The sequence below is a fragment of the Pristiophorus japonicus genome, chromosome 1 (genome assembly GCF_044704955.1).
Source record: "Pristiophorus japonicus isolate sPriJap1 chromosome 1, sPriJap1.hap1, whole genome shotgun sequence".
NCBI classification, from domain to species: Eukaryota; Metazoa; Chordata; class Chondrichthyes; family Pristiophoridae; genus Pristiophorus; species Pristiophorus japonicus.
The window spans coordinates 352,878,690-352,894,964 of record NC_091977.1 but is presented as its reverse complement, the minus strand read 5'-3'; the positions used below and the strand labels follow the sequence as shown (position 1 = coordinate 352,894,964).

Sequence of the window (16,275 nt, the reverse complement as noted above, 5' to 3'; positions counted from 1 at the left end):
CAGACGGCCTATTTGCGACGCTGGCAGGAGGCAAGATGTTTACCAAGCTCGACCTGACTTCAGCCAACATGACGCAGGAGCTGGAGGAGTCTTCGAAGGGCTTCACCTGCATTAACACGCACAAGGGACTGTTCATCTACAACAGATGCCCGTTTGGAATTCGGTCGGCTGCAGCGATCTTTCAGAGAAACATGGAGAGCCTACTCAAGTCGGGACCACGCACAGTGGTTTTTCAGGATGACATATTGGTCACAGGTCGGAACACTGTCGAGCACCTACAAAACCTGGAGGAGGTCCTGCAGTGACTGGATCACGTAGGGCTGCGGCTGAAGAGGTCGAAGTGTGTCTTCATGGCAACAGAAGTGGAGTTTTCAGCGAACGGCATTCAGCCCACAGACGCCAAGAGAGGCTATCAGGAACACGCCCAGGCCACAGAACGTCACGGAGCTGCGGTCGTTCCTGGGACTCCTCAACTATTTTGGTAACTTCCTACCGGGGTTAAGCACCCTCTTAGAGCCCCTTCATGTGTTATTGTGTAAAGGTGAGAACTGGGTATGGGGAAAAAAATCAAGTAATTGCTTTTAAGAAAGCCAGAAACATTTTATGCTCCAACAAGTTGCTTGTATTGTATAACCCGTGTAAAAGACTTGTGCTAGCATCTGATGCGTCGTCGTATGGAGTCAAGTGTGTTGCGGGAAGTTGCAACCTGTCGCCTATGCCTCCAGGAGCTTGTCTAAGGCAAAGAGGGCCGACAGCATGATTGAGAAAGAGGCATTAGTGCGTGTGTGTTCGGGGTAAAGAAAATGCATCAATACCTGTTTGGCCTCAAATTTGAGCTGGAAACTGATCACAAGCCCCTCATAGCCCTGTTCGATGAAAAAATGGGGTTAAATACTAATGCCTCAGCAGGCATACAAATCTGGGCACTCGCGCTATCAGCGTATAACTATACCATCCGCCACAGGCCAGGCACCGAGAACTATGTGGATGCTCTCAGTCGGCTACCATTGCCCACCACGGGAGTGGAAATGGCACAGCCTGCAAACTTGTTGATGGTGGTGCAGCCCGCAGGCTTGTTGATGGTCATGGAAGCGTTTGAAAATGATAAATCATCTGTCACGGCCCGCCAGATTAGAACTTAGACCAGCCAAGATCCTCTGCTGTCCCTAGTAAAAAAAAAAAACTGTGTACTGCATGGGAGCTGGGCCAGCATCCCTGCTGAAATGCAAGAGCTAATCAAGCCTTTCCAGCGGCGAAAGGACGAGCTGTCCATTCAGGCAGACTGCCTGTTGTGGGGTAACCGCGTAGTGCTACCCAAAAAGGGCAGGGAGACTTTCATCTCGGATCTCCACAGCACACACCCGGGTATAGTAATGATGAAAGCAATAGCCAGATCCCATGTGTGGTGGCCTAGTATCGACTCTGATTTAGAGTCCTGTGTACGGCAATGCAGCGTGTGTGCTCAGTTGAGCAACGCGCCCAGAGAGGCACCACTAAGTTTGTGGTTCTGGCCCTCCAGACCATGGTCGAGGATCCATGTCGACTACGCGGACCCGTTTCTCGGTAAAATGTTCCTTTGTAGTCAAACTAGACAATGGACAAATTTGCAGAAAGCACCTGGACCAAACGAGGCTGCGGTTCACAGACTGCCCTGAACAACCCACAGCAGACACCACCTTTTTCGAGCCCACAACACACACCTAAAGGATCAACAACACCACGCCGGACCAGGAAATCGAACCCATCACGCCCAACAGCCCAGCAAGGCCAGGCTCACCCAGCCCTGCAGGGCCAACAACACGCCAGCCCAGCGAGGGCACAGCCAACACAACAGAACAGACATTTGTACCGAGGCGGTCCACCAGAGAAAGAAAGGCTCCCGACTGCCTCACCTTGTAAATAATTTTCACTTTGACTTTGGGGGGTGGGGGGAGTGATGTTGTGCATCTGTAAAGCATGCACTCCCACGTTCCGCCACCAGGGAGCGCATCCCCTGAAGTCCCAAGAGATCCCAGCATCCCTTGGGAGCACTGTATATAAGCCGGCCCCTAAGGCCTGTTCCTCACTCTGGAGTGTCTTAATAAAGACTGAGGTCACTGTTACTTTAACCTCCCTGTGTGCAGTCCCATCTGTGTTAGGAACACAATAGTGTTGGCCATTGTCGGAAGTGCCATTGTTGAGGCTGTGGCCAGTGCCGGGGCTGAAACTATTGAAGATGGCGGTATATTCATACCTAATCCTCCTTCTCACATTCCTCCTCATCCCACAATCTCTTCTGACTTACAAGCTGCAGATGGTGTAAGCATGCACATCTTTGCTTTCCACCCACTCCCCTCACCACTACCTTACCCTTAGCCTTTGTCCTCTATGATACCCAAGTGCAACCTGGCCAGGCTGTGGAGGAAGCCCAAGAATAAAGTGATGAAAACACAGTGCAACTTGATTTCACACTCTCAGTCATCAGTTCAGATAGTGACACTGTGCTTTTCTTAGAGGATATATTAGAGGTGGGATCTTCACATGTTGAGACACTGGGCACAGGGCAGGGGGAAGGCAGCTCACCGGAGAGCAAGGTCACACTCGACTTCTGCTGCAGAGGACTCAGATGAGAACTTTGATGGGGCAGGTTACAGAAGGCAGCTGATGGGTGTACACAACAAAATGCTTACTGCATTGGGAAGCCTGCCAAAAAACCTGCTTCAATGTCAAGGAGCACACATCTTGGAGCCCATCCTTTCCAGCATGGAAGCTGTGGCTAACCCAATCAACACAGTTGTGGACCCAACCATGACGCAGCGTCTCAGCTTCCATCAAAAGTCGAAGTCCTGCAGTGGAAGCTCAGACATGCAAGATCAACCTGCTTTCATTCAAGCTCAGCTTGCTGTGATGCAAACTCAGATTGCTGCCATCATGCCTGCGGATACGAATATTCAAAGGGGCTTACATGGTGTCACAGCAGTCCAGAAAACTGTCCTCAATCAGATTACTTGCTGAAGCGCTGCCCGGGTGAGTGGCACTGGCTCCACGGAGCACGAATCTGTTGTACTCTCTCAAGGTGACCGCATTCGTCCTCCCAGTCCACCAGTGCCCTTGCTGTCAGCCAGCCAGCCCAGGCTGCTGCTGCCCATACCAAGATGGTGCAGGTCCAAAGCTGCTTGACATCGTCATCCAAGGCCATCTGCAGTCTCCTCCACTGAAAGTCAGCTGCCTTCCACCAATCATACTGCAGCCACTGCGTAGCAGCACTACGACAGGCAAAGGCACACAGAAGACAAGCATTAAATGAATGCACAAGGTGATTAGTTTACGTTTGTATGCAATATAGCATGATTTAATATATAAATTTGTTTTTTTTTTATGTTTATTTTGTGATGTGTTTAATTTTGCATTGTAGCCAAGAGGACACAGTGATGGTCAGTGACAGTGCGATGGTAAGGAATGTGAGACTGTTGGGTGAATGGGGAATTGGGGTTGTGGTTTCTAGTATCTCATTTGAATTAGTTCTTCATTTACAGCCCAGGCAGAAAGGGGCTGTCTAGGTTTCTGCCTCCCTTATGCATCCTTGTGCTCTAACTCCTCAGCTTCTCGCTTGATGGCAAGGGATGTCCCCTCCTGATGCCAAGGTTATGCAGTATACCACAACAAATCATGAGACCTGCTCAGCCTAGTACTGCAGGGATCCTCCAGTCATGTTCTATTCCTATGTCTGGGAGCAACTGGTTTGTGCAGATGCCTTGAAGTCACGAAAACGTACTTCAGCACCTGCCACACCACTCCCTGTTGACTTTTGAAACCACTATGGAAAGAACTAAAAACATGTGGAATTGTAGGAACAGCAGAAGAAATCAACCAGCAACTAAGCTGTAAGTAGTTGATGATTTCTTTAAAGTGTTGGTGGTGAGGTCCTTCCTGCTGCTTAACACGTGTTCAGCTGTATGAGCTTGAGAGGGTGTCGGCTGGACTGTTGAGCTCATTGATTGATTGACATAATGCTCTAACCGCTCTGCATATATCCGGGGACTTTGCATCATAAGTGGCACACGCCGCAGATACCATTTTGGAACTCGGGCACTCGTAGCACCCAAAAACAGGCGCTGCCAAGCCTAATTTCTCGCCTCATATTTTCACTTCAACAGTTTGCAACATTAATTTCAAAATGAAAAAGATTAACTTTCTACCGTAATGAAATATTTTAACATCTCTGGTATTTTTAATCATTTATTACAATTTATCAAACTATAGCTTCAGTTGGATATATTTGATCTCAGAATTCTATATTTTGCATTAAATTACAGAAGCAGTAAATCATAGATTCAACTGCTACAGTATACATCATCGGTAATTAAACCTGTTTGGAAAATACAACTAAACAGCAAACTAACCATGTTTCAGGACTGACAAAAACAGGATATACACACACACACTTAAGCTGAGGACATGTTCACCAAGTGTAATTAAAATCCATGGCAGGCAGGGTTATAGTAAGCTGCCAGCAATCTCCCAATAACCTTTACAGACTCATTAAATCTTTACATTAAGATTAACAAAGCGAAAAAAAAATCAGCTTTACTGCAAGAAGTTACTATAAAATAACAAAGTTTATGTGCAAAGCTCTGCCAATTAGCCAAGTGTTGTGAAACAGTGCATAATGCTGGACGACTTTGTGCAGCAATAATCACAGAACAGATCAAGAGGCCCGGATAAATCCCAGCTGGTTTTCTGAGCAGAAAGAAACTGCGTACTGCTATGTATAGGATAACACAAAGGCTGGATTGTGTTACAAGGCAGTAACGCTTCAAGGAGGTTGAAGATGGTTACAAACCATAAGAGAAATTGGAGCACTTTGATATCTTGACCCCAAGATGTGTTACAGCCTTGAAACTTGCGCCATAACATAATTCTTTACAACTCATACACAGATGGAGTTGTAGAAGCACTCTTTCTCCATTTTTATAAAGTGTTGAGTTTTTATTGCTTTTGCCAGTACCCATGAATGATTCCTTCAGCCATCATGAACACAAGATGTTTGGGCTACCCGTTAGGCTCTAGCATTCAACTGTCAGTCGAAAGAAACTAGGAGAAGTAATGATCAGACGCCTGTGCTAGCACTCTCAACATGGCTTTGCACAGGCCTCAGCAACGTCACTAAGTTTTCAACAGATGAAAAGAGCATTTTCAGGGAGCTTCTTGATTGTCTTCTTCCTCCAGCTGCGGAAGGCCTCCAGCCCTGCACAGCAAGTCTCTGCTTTCAGTTTGGTGCAATTCCCTAACAGAGAACTAGGAGAATAAGAACCAACAGATACTAAATTGCAGGAGAAGTTGGGGAGTGGTTTCCCAAGAGGTGCTGCAATATACTGTAGGGCCACTCTTCAATTTTGTCCCAGCTTTTGCATGGCCTCTAATAAGGCCTTCTGGACAACATCAAGGCTTGGGCTGATAAGTGGCAAGCAACATTCGTGCCACACAAGTGTCAGGCAATGACCATCTCCAACAAGAGAGATCACCACCTCGCTGTGCCATTCAGTGGCATTACCATCTGTGGTGAGCCCTTCACTATCAACATCCTAGGGATCACTACTGACCACAAACTGAACTGGACCAGCCACATAATTGTAACTAGATCAGGTCAGAGGCTGGGTATTGTGTGGCAGGTGGCACCCCTCCTGACTCCTCAAAATCTTTCAACCATCAACAAGGCACAAGTCAAGAGTGGGATAGAATATTCTCGAATTGCCTGGATGGGTGCAATTCCAACACTCAAGAGGCTTAACACCATCATGACAAAGTAGTCTGCTTGATTGACACCCCATCCACTGGCTTAAACATCCACTCCCTCCACCATCAGCTGCAGTGTGTACTATATACAAATGCATTGCACCACTCACCAAAACTTCTTCGGTAGAACCTTCCAAACCTGCAACCTCCACTACCTAGAAGGAAAAGGTCAGCAGGTGTATGGGAACACCATCACCCCCAAGTTGCCCTCCAAATCGTACACCATCCCAACTTGGACCTATATCGCTGTTCCTTCATTATCTCTGAATCAAAATCATGGCACACCCTACCCAACAGCATTGTGAGAGCACTTTCACCACACGGACTGCAGCGGTTCAAGAAGGCTCATCACCACTACCTTCTGAAGGAAAACGGGCTGGGCAATAAATGCCGGCCTTGCCAGCGACATCCACAACCTGAGAATGAGTGAAAAGAATGCTCATTGCCAAGAGCCCAGGATACTGCGTGGTGGTCAAAAAGAAAAATTCACCCTTCTGGATCTTTCTGACTTACTGAATGATACTGAAAGAAATTATCTGGGAGCAGTGGAGCTTTGAAGTGTACTGTGCATTCACCAAGATGCGCGTACATATTTGCAATAAATTTCCCTCCGAGGCCTTATAATATAGTGAACAGGCTATATGTATTTTAAAAATATCTAGTTTCCTTCCTAAAAAATTAGGTCATTTTTCTCATTTTAGGTCACACTATCTTTCCAAAATCCTACACCCATTTGCTGACTTCTCATCACGAGCAATTTGGCAGCACTTCGTTTTTGAAGACCCATGTTGTCAGCGAGACATGTCCCATAATGACACACAGTATTTCAAATATCACTGGTAGCCTGAGAATTTCCATATATCAACTGATGAATTATAGGTTGTTAATGGAAATCTTTAAGCCAAGCTATGAAAGCCTGGAATTCTCCATCTCCACTAGTCTTGAGATATATACACACACATTTGCTGTGTTTCTGTTTAAACCACATGTAAACTCAATGATCCAAGGTGTAATGATCAGCACTTTGCAAGTATTTGCTGAAAAATACCTACGAGTTGCAGTTTAGTGTTTTATTATCAGCAGAGTTGGAGATGCTGGTTATGTAAAGGTGCGATCAATGTTTTTCTAGTTGGGTGCTCAGTGTAAAAATTGCAATTGCAATTAGTACCAAAATTCAGAATTTACAATAGGTTTCTTACAATTGTTAAATGACCCCTGAGGCAACAATATTTTTTATTCTATCCTCTCAGGTCAGAAATTGTCTTTTTGTCAACACTATATAGTTCTATCAATAACTGCTAGCATCTTCTTTTAACAGATTTATAATTTCCAACTTTTGCAACCAGATTGTTCTTCCACATTTTCTTATAATGTGTGCAATGTTTTTAAATGTCACATTAAATCAGCACACTCATGCTGTTCAATACTTAAGCAACTGTTCTTAAACACAGTAGCAAGTACTGCACGAACAACTCATTCATTGCAGACAACCACATATACCAGATAATGAACCCCGAGTCAATCAATTGTTGACTGTCACCTACAAAACCAATTAAGAGTTTATTAAAACACCTGCTTGTGATGTCAGCATTATAAAAGGAACACACCAGGAGATTTTGAGGTTAAAAGACTCCATTACCATATTTAGTTTGTGCAAAGGATATCAGAATCATATGCAAATTTGAATAAATCAGACATCTATTTTGTAATCTAACTTTTGCAAGCTTCCAAATTGGACCAGAATAACTTCAGTCTTTCATCTGAGATACAGACTAATTCATAGTTCTGAGCAGACCTTGAACACATGCGTTCAACACTGAATGCCACCAGTCCAACAAAATGTCTACTCCTGCAAGATATTTTTCTGTCTATCTGTTTTGGCAGGAACTGGCAGAAGAAACTTTAAATAATTTTTTTTAAATGGTGACATTTTTTGCCCATTTTTATTTTTCAATTTGTGATTTTCTTCCAATAGCTAAGGAAGACGGGTAAAACCACTGTTCAGCAAGTGTAGTTTAACTACAGGAGGTGGGTGCAGTCAAAAATGGTAACAAGCATGTCTTTCCCTACTCAATGACCCAAGAAATTGGCCGTAGCTAATAATCAGAGTGGCTTCAAGAGCCATCAGCAACATCAATGAATGTATCTGATAAATATGATGTCCAGTTCAATTGTAAACATAAAACAGATTATCGGAGTCTGTCTTGTACAGGCCTTCTGTATTATAATATAATCTCACTGACATATATTGAAGACAATATGATGCATCTATCTTGGCAATTACATATTATTTATAATATTGGGAGCCATGCACCAAACCTGCTGAAAACTTTGGATCCATTTTCCATCCGAGCAGATGGCTGTAAAAGGTAGCTTGTAGAGTTGAATACTAAACTCAGGTGAAATTTACATAGAAATCAATCTGCATTATAGTTCCCAGTAACAATTAACAATTTTCTAGAGTTGAAGTGTTTTTATATTACATGTCTATTTGCCAAATGAAAGCTTTTTCAAAATTCTTAATAATACTAAATTTGTTCAGTTGCTCGTTCAAGACAAGCTAGCTTCGAGGTTACAATAAAACAAAACTCATTCTCCGTTAAATCTTGGATTATAATTTTGTACGGGTTTGAAACATCATATTACCAAAACCAAATATTCAATCCTAAAGTTGAACAGACTTCAAAGCAACTGTGTCCTTCAATTTGAAAGTCTCTACATTGAAAGAAAAAACATCTGGAGCAAACTTTCGTAACATAACACACTAAAAAAACTAACCCTCGACAGAACTTCTGGTGCCCCAATGACTGACATTTTTATTGAGTACATCAGAAACCACAGTTAACGAGTAAAAAGTATAACCATTTCACTACCAGGGTATCTGAAATGATTACATTTACAACATCTTCAGAAAAAGTGTGTTTGAAAACAAGTCTGCACAAATGGAAATTGCACTGGTGACAGTACATTTCTGTAGGTTTTGTAAAATAGTCAAAACATTTGAACAGCAGAAAGCATAGAAAATAGGTGCAGGAGTAGGCCATTCGGCCCTTCGAGCCTGCACCGCCATTCAACAAGATCATGGCTGATCACCCACCCCAGCACCACCCCCCCTGCCCCCCCACACACACCCCCGACCCCCTCAGCTGCAAGGACTACATCCAACTCCCTCCCAAACACATCCAATGAACTGGCATCAACAACTCTCCGTGGCAGGGAACCCCACAGGCCAACAACTCCCCGAGTGAAGAAGTCTCTCCCCATCCCAGTCCCAAACAGCCCACCCCCCATCCCAAGAGCATGTCCCCTCGCCGGCTCCGGACCCACCCAATACCAGGAACACTCCCCCCGCACCCAAAGCAAGTTGTGAAACTCTATGTGAAGGAATGATTTGAGAACAACCAGTCACTGACTGTAAATTTCCATTTATCTATGGGCATTGTGCTGAGGTTTAAAATAGGTGGAGTACACCATATACACCAAGAAAATGTTAGATGATGTGATATCTTACACATGTGGAATGTTGTTTTATTTGCATTATTTGAAGCTTAGAGACAGAAATGATCAACGATGTGCACACAAAGTTTATATATTTTTTTAAGAAATCAACCAGCAGTTTATACTCTCAAACTGCTTATGTAAAAAATACAATGTGGTTTTAAAGGGGGAAAAGAGGGAAAAAAAAAGAGTAAACACTTTTCAACAATTCAAAGTTTTTAAAATGTATGATTTGTTAAATATACACAAAGATTACTATATGGAGATACTTGCCTTCAATTTGAGGACGCATAACAGATCACTAATTGACATAGTATATTATGAAGCCTTCTCAATAGATGTTTAAAAATAAAGAAAATATTTATAAATCTGTTTAGTTTAGTCTATTTTATGTTGTGATAAATAATTCTTTGCTGAACATATCATAATGAAGAAAATAATCATAACAGAAACCATAAACAATAGTCTATCTCTAAGGATTGTAAATATACCTGAGTTCATTAGTTTCCAGAGCTGGTCCACCAGGGCCTCATTGCAGAGAGGAGAGTCTGTATTCTTGGTGAAAGGTGGGTTTTTATTGAGCATACTCAAAACTTTATGTCTGTAATGTATGAAACAAAAGGATTTGTTTTCAGCTACATGTATCAATGATAACTGAATAGTATGAATGTGAACAAACGTTAATGAGCTCACCATGCAAGTATATTAATAAAAAAAATGGGGTATACAACAGAAAATAATCTGATCAATAAAACAAATTATTTAGTAAACCTGAGTATTTAGTTGAGCCACATTCTCCTTGATTATGGCAGCAGGACCACTACCCTTTGGGTGCACTACATGCTATTAATCGAGACCAACACCTCATGCAAGTTCAGATGATTAACATTATAGCATAACACTCCTGGTGGATGGGATATTTGGTGACTGCAACTCTTAAAGGACTGTCCTGCATTGTTTAACACAGGCATTTAAGTGAAGGGATCAACAATAATTGCCTGCTCCACTGTTAGCCTGGGCCTTAATTTAATGCTCTTTAGCTCTTACTTGCCTTGGGAGGGGGGGGAAAGCTCATGAGCCAAGGGTGATAACAACCATGGTACCCAAGCCTTCACCTGTCCAGTCCAGTCTTCCTAGTCCCTCAACTAATGGTGGCATTAGCAATTGATGCTAAATAAAGGCAGTGTGATTGTCAGTAGTGGGTATAATTATGTACCCACAAACCAAATACACATTAATGGAATGGTGACTCTTTCTGTTTATGAAAAGGATTAGCGGCCCATATGGCCACATGTGTACCATTAACAATACATTATATTTTGGAGAAACATGGCATATGGCCTGTCCCATGTTGCTGGCTGGTATCCATTAAAAAAAAGTGAAGTCTACTCTGGCAAACAAGGCATCAGCTTGATTCTTTGGTGCATTGCTGATTTCAAGATATGGCAGATATTCCCTGCTCCATATCCTATCCATCACCAAGAACACTTACTTTCCTCAATCCAACCTACCATTGCAACCTTTTTCCACCATGCATCTCGCCTACGTCTTCTGGCTTGCTATGCATCCCACCTGTCACTCTGTTGAACCTTTAATGGCAGAGCCTTTAGCCACCTCATCCTTGCTCATTGGAACTCCCTCTCCAAACCTCTCTGCTTCCCTCCTGCCTCTCCATCGCTATTTTTTTTTCCAAACAGATCATTATGACCACATTTTTGGCCACCACTTCGAGTGTTCATTCATATTTTCTTCTGTGGTGTACTTTTGAACAATTTTTTATGTTAAATATGTATATTCCAGTCTGCTATTTTCTCATTTTCTCCAAGTCCACTTTTGATGATTTTTTTTTTTTTTTAAAAAGTCTCCCTTGCTATAAATATTCAGTTTCACTGTCTCAAACTCTTGCAATCTTCCAGAGTGCTTTCAGTGGCCCAAAGATCCAGGTAAAATTGTAGCACGCTCAAGGATTGAGACAGAGAATCCTCTCCACTTGATTTTGGCTTACTGTTTTTATCATGGGCCCCAAGTGATGTTCCTGGGCTCTGGAAGGTGACAGAATACTACACTAGAATATTTATTAGACAGTAATAGAATACATGAACACAATGCAATGACACAATATAGACTTTACTAGTTATTAAACTTTTCATTTTCTGTCCACAGAAGCTCTTCTCTCCTGACTATCACATTCTGAGGCTTCAGACTAATTTCCAATTGAATTGGTCAGGCTAAGAATTACTTTTGAGAAACTGACTGGGACCAAACCAAATTAAACAGCTGTCTGTTCAATTCAAAAAAAGCTGTCAAACATATATTTGAATAAATTACAGAAAATGCTTGCATTTGAATCAAAAGGCCTCATTTGAAAACCTGACAAACAAAATGACTAAAATTCATCATATTTGTATGAAAATAGCATATTTTCCAAAGAGTGAAGCTGGTTTTTAATCCATCACTTGGACATCAGAGACAAAATGGCTAAAATCTGTAACATTTATATTGAAATGCAGTGATATCCCTCAGGGGTTAGTGTTGGGACTACTGCTCTTTTTGATATATATTAATAACTTAAGACTTGGAAATACACGATATAATTTCAAGTTTGCAGAGGACATGAAACTTGAAACTCAGCATAATAAATAGAAAAATTGAAGCATTTCATAAGATAGTGATGGAAATAGCTTGACTTTGAACCAAACATTATTCAAAATCCTATTTGAAAAAAACTTTCATCTTCCTTTTTATGTTCCTACGCTTATAAAGTAAAGTAGCATATTTTTTCTGAGTTTTAACACCTAATGTTAAAAAGAACCAAAACTTCGTCGGATCTTAGCCAAAAATGCTTTTGTCACATGGGTCATACTCTCGCTGGGTATCTCACTCTCGCAGTGTAAGACACACCATATGTGTGTCGATGTGTGCGCTTCTGACCTTTTCTCTGTTCCTTCCCTTTTATCTCTTTTTCTTCTCACTCTGTCCATTTGTGGTTCATTCTTCCTGCCCTCTTCTGCTAATCTCACCCATTATGTCCTGTCCTTTTTCTAAAAACCTCTCTCTCCCCTTTTCAGCATTTCAAGGAGCAGGAGTTATCAATCAGAACCACTGGCCAGCACTTTAAGCAGCATGAGGGATCAACCAAAGAAGTCACTAATTTCAGGAAGAGCCACAGGCTGCTGTCGGGAAAAAAATCATGGGGGCCAGGAGTGGATAATAGGCCTTCAAAAGAGTAAAATTCGAGAGAGTAAAAAAACATCGCAGCAAAGAATAGGCTTTCAAAACCATGGCAAAGAATGGTCCTTAAAAAAAAAAAGCGAGAACACAAAAAACAGCAGAAACTGCAGACATTAGGCTTCAAAGAAAAACAGCAGGGAGTAAAAATAAACCCAAAAAATAAGGAAAAGAGAGTAGGTAACATATCAGAGTTCCCCTTTCCCCCATATCTGAAGCACATAGGATAAAAGGAGCAGTTTCTACAATGGATACGAAATTGGCTAAGGGACAGAAAGCAGAGTAGCGGTGAACGGTTATTTTCAGACTGGAGGGAAGTGTACAGTGGTGTCCCTCAGGGGTTGGTGTTGGGGTTACTGCTCTTTTTGATATATATTAATAAGCTGGACTAGGAAATACAGGGCATAATTTCAAAGTTTGCAGATGACATGAAACTTGGAAATGTAGTAAACAATGAGGAGGATAGCAACAGACTTCAAAAGAACATAGACAGGCTGGTGAAATGGGTAGACACATGGCAGATAAAGTGTGAAGTAATTCATGTTGGTAGGAAGAATGAGAAGAGGCAATATAAACTAAATGGTACAATTTTAAAGAGAGTACAGCGAACCTGGGTGTATGTACACAAATCTTTGAAGCTGGCAGGATAAGTTGAGATGGATCCCTGGCTTTATAAACAGCGACAGAGTACAAAAGCAGGAAAGTTATGTTAAACTGCATAAAACACTGGTTAGGTCCCAGCTGGAGTAGTGTGTTCAATTTTGGGCACCATACTTTAGGAAGGATGCCATGCCTCAGAGAGAGTGCAGAGGAGATTTACTAGAATTATACTAGGAATAAAGACTTCAGGAACACGTACAGACTAGAGAAATTGGGGTTGTTCTCTTTAGAGCAGGGAAGGTTAAGGAGAGATTTGATAGGTGTTTAAAATTATGAAGGGTTTTGACAAGAGTAAATAAGGAGAAATTGTTTCCAGTGGCAGAAAGGTCAATAACTAGAGGACACAGATCTAAGGTAATTGGCAAAAGAACCTGAGGCAACATGATGAAAACATTTATGCAGTGAGTTGTGAAGAATATGGAATACACTGCCTGTAACTTTGAAATGAGAATTGGATAAATACTTGAAGAGGAAAAAATTGCAGGTCTATGAAGAAAGAGCAAAGGAGTGGGAGTAATTGGGATAGCTCCTTCAAAGAGCCAGCACAGGCACAATGGGCCTAATGGCCACCTTCTGTGCTGCATCATTCTATGGTCTGATCAAAGCTGCTGCTGGAGTTAGGCCTGCTAATCCACAAAAGACATGTCAGTTATGGTTCGGAGGACCAAGACTAAAATCACATGATTTTGACAGCCAATCAATGGTAGGTATAATTGATAGAATAGCTCCATGGTGCTGCCTAGCATTGAGACTCAGCTCAGAGAACTGAATCACAGTTCAGCATAATAAATAGGAAAATTGAAGCATTTCATAAGATAGTGTGATGGAAATAGCTTGACTTTGAACCAAACATTATTCAAAATCCTATTTGAAAAAACTTTCATCTGCCTTTTTATGTAACTGAAATTCCTAATGTTAAAATAAGGTTTATAACATACAAAAATAAAACTTACATATATTAATAACATGATTAAACTTAATCTAAAAAGTTGGCTTTTGTGTTAGAGTACCTAAATTAATGTTTTCACAAAAGTCTCTGTCTTTCAAAATCCTGTACTTGGGAGTCAATATTGTGCCCTGAATAACTATTAACTGAAGACAGATCCCACAATTTGAGCATGTGCAGTAGGCATAATTTCCTAGGATGCATCAAGTTGCAGAAGATTACTGCGCAATGGTGACCACCCAGAGATCTGGAGGCTAGTTCAAAAAGTGGCAGGACCTTGGTCAAGTAGTTAGAGAAAGTAATATTTTCACTTATTCACGGAATTGCAATTGTAAATATGACCAGCTGTATATGTCCCAACCAGCAGAAATACACCCTCTCTTAAAAAGTTATATTTTCATCTTTGCAGAGGAAAGTGGTACACAACAAAAGGGAAAGAACTCGAACAGGAGGAGGCCCAGCAAATCTGCACCGACACCCTTGGAAGAGAGGGTCGCTGCTTTGATGGGTCCTGCCTGGAGAAAAGCAACCACCACTACACAAGCTGGGCCCACACTCGAGAGAGAGAGAGCAAGTCCTGCAAATTCCAGAGTCTGGCTTTGCTAAATGTTAAGTACTGCGCGGGCTAGCCATGCTTCGGTTCCTGGGGATGTCTCCGTCAGCTACGCTTCAGTTGATGCAATGTGCTATCATTCATCGTGGTCCTTCAAATCAGCCTGCTGCATGCGCTGTGTGAGCCTACTCATGCCATCCACCCTGCCCCCTCCTCTGCTATTAACCATTTGTTCAGTTATATTTTGCAGAACTTGAGGCCAACTCTTGACGATGCAGAAGATGATTCAGACGCCGATGAGCCTGAAAGGAGAACATCTTCCAATCCCACCTTACAGACCATGGATGAAGGCCCCACTATTGTAGTCACTCTGGAGGAGTTGCAGGTGCCGCCCATTGAGGTGCCAGCCCCTTCTGAATGGTTTGAGTGTTGGTGGGACATTCCATTGTTTCCCACCGTCCGAGGCTGGGGATTCCAGTGGGGTGCAGCGAGGCACACCCAGGGCCCCACCGTCCGAGGCTGCGGGTCCCAGGGGGATGCAGTGAGGCACATCCAGGGTGAGGAGGGGAAGGAGAGCTCAACAGCGCTCTCCTGAGGTGCAGGATCTAACAGATGTGGTTCAGATGATGGCAGAGTGCAGAGAGCACTGACCTTACCCAATCACTCCTGGACACTATCAGTGGGGTGGGTGATGAGGTATCAGGACTGTCGGGAAAAGTCTCACTCTCACGAGAAATGCGAACACTGTCCAGGAACATGAGGGAGGGAATGTCTCAGGTCAGCCGAAACAATGTCGGTGCATGAGGGAGGGAATGTCGCAGGTAGCTGATGCGCTGTCAGTGAACACAAGGGAGGGAATGTTGCAGGTAGTCGACATACTGTTGCTCAACATGAGGGAGGGCATGTCACAGGTATCTAAGACAGTCAGGGCACGAGAGGGAATGTCGAAGTTAGCTGCTGCAATAAGGGAACACGCCCAGACCCCGCATCCATTGACAGAATCAACTGCTACTCCCACTCCAATCTCCAGACCAACCTCTGAAGAAGCCCAAGCCGGGCCCTCCACATTACCGCCTGCACTACCCCCCACCCCTCAAGAAGTGTGCATTACCCGAGATGTTAGAAAGAATAAGCTTGGTACCAACCCGAGAAACGCTGCGCCACCACCTGCGGGTAGGGGTGGAGTCACCAAGACCAAGTGCAGTGGGCGGTCTTAGAATAAGGTGGAGGAGAGATGGGTGCAGCCTTTCTTTGCTGCTGTTATTATTGTTGTAACTCTTCTCAAATTAAAAGTTTTTCTAAGTTATGTAAATTTACAAGTTTACAAGTTTGTAAGTGATCTTAACTGAAAACTTTAAAGTTTGAAAAGAATATTATTAAAGTTAAGTTAAGTACAAACAAATGTTTGTTAAACTTTTGAATAAAATATATTTTACATTATAACAATCATTTCCATCATTTGTTCCATTATTAACACAACTTTTTGAAGTAAAGAAGAATCATTTCCATTATTTGTTCCATTAACACGACACAACATTACGGAACAGGTCCAAACAGTGAAGGTGGTCCATATGGAATAGTTGCCTCTGAGCCTTCAGGTAGCAAAGCATTCACG

At 42.5% G+C, this 16,275-nt stretch overlaps 1 protein-coding gene across 6 annotated transcripts in view; it reads right to left on the bottom strand.

Annotated features, from left to right (window-relative positions):
- Positions 1–16,275, bottom strand: part of taf2 (TAF2 RNA polymerase II, TATA box binding protein (TBP)-associated factor) — a 160,599-nt gene that overhangs the window by 15,703 nt on the left and 128,621 nt on the right. For all 6 annotated transcript variants that reach the window (XM_070890558.1, XM_070890569.1, XM_070890553.1 and 3 more), the window contains one exon: positions 9,765–9,874. In XM_070890558.1, the coding sequence (XP_070746659.1) occupies positions 9,765–9,874 (110 nt within the window). The remainder of the gene's footprint in view (positions 1–9,764; positions 9,875–16,275) is intronic.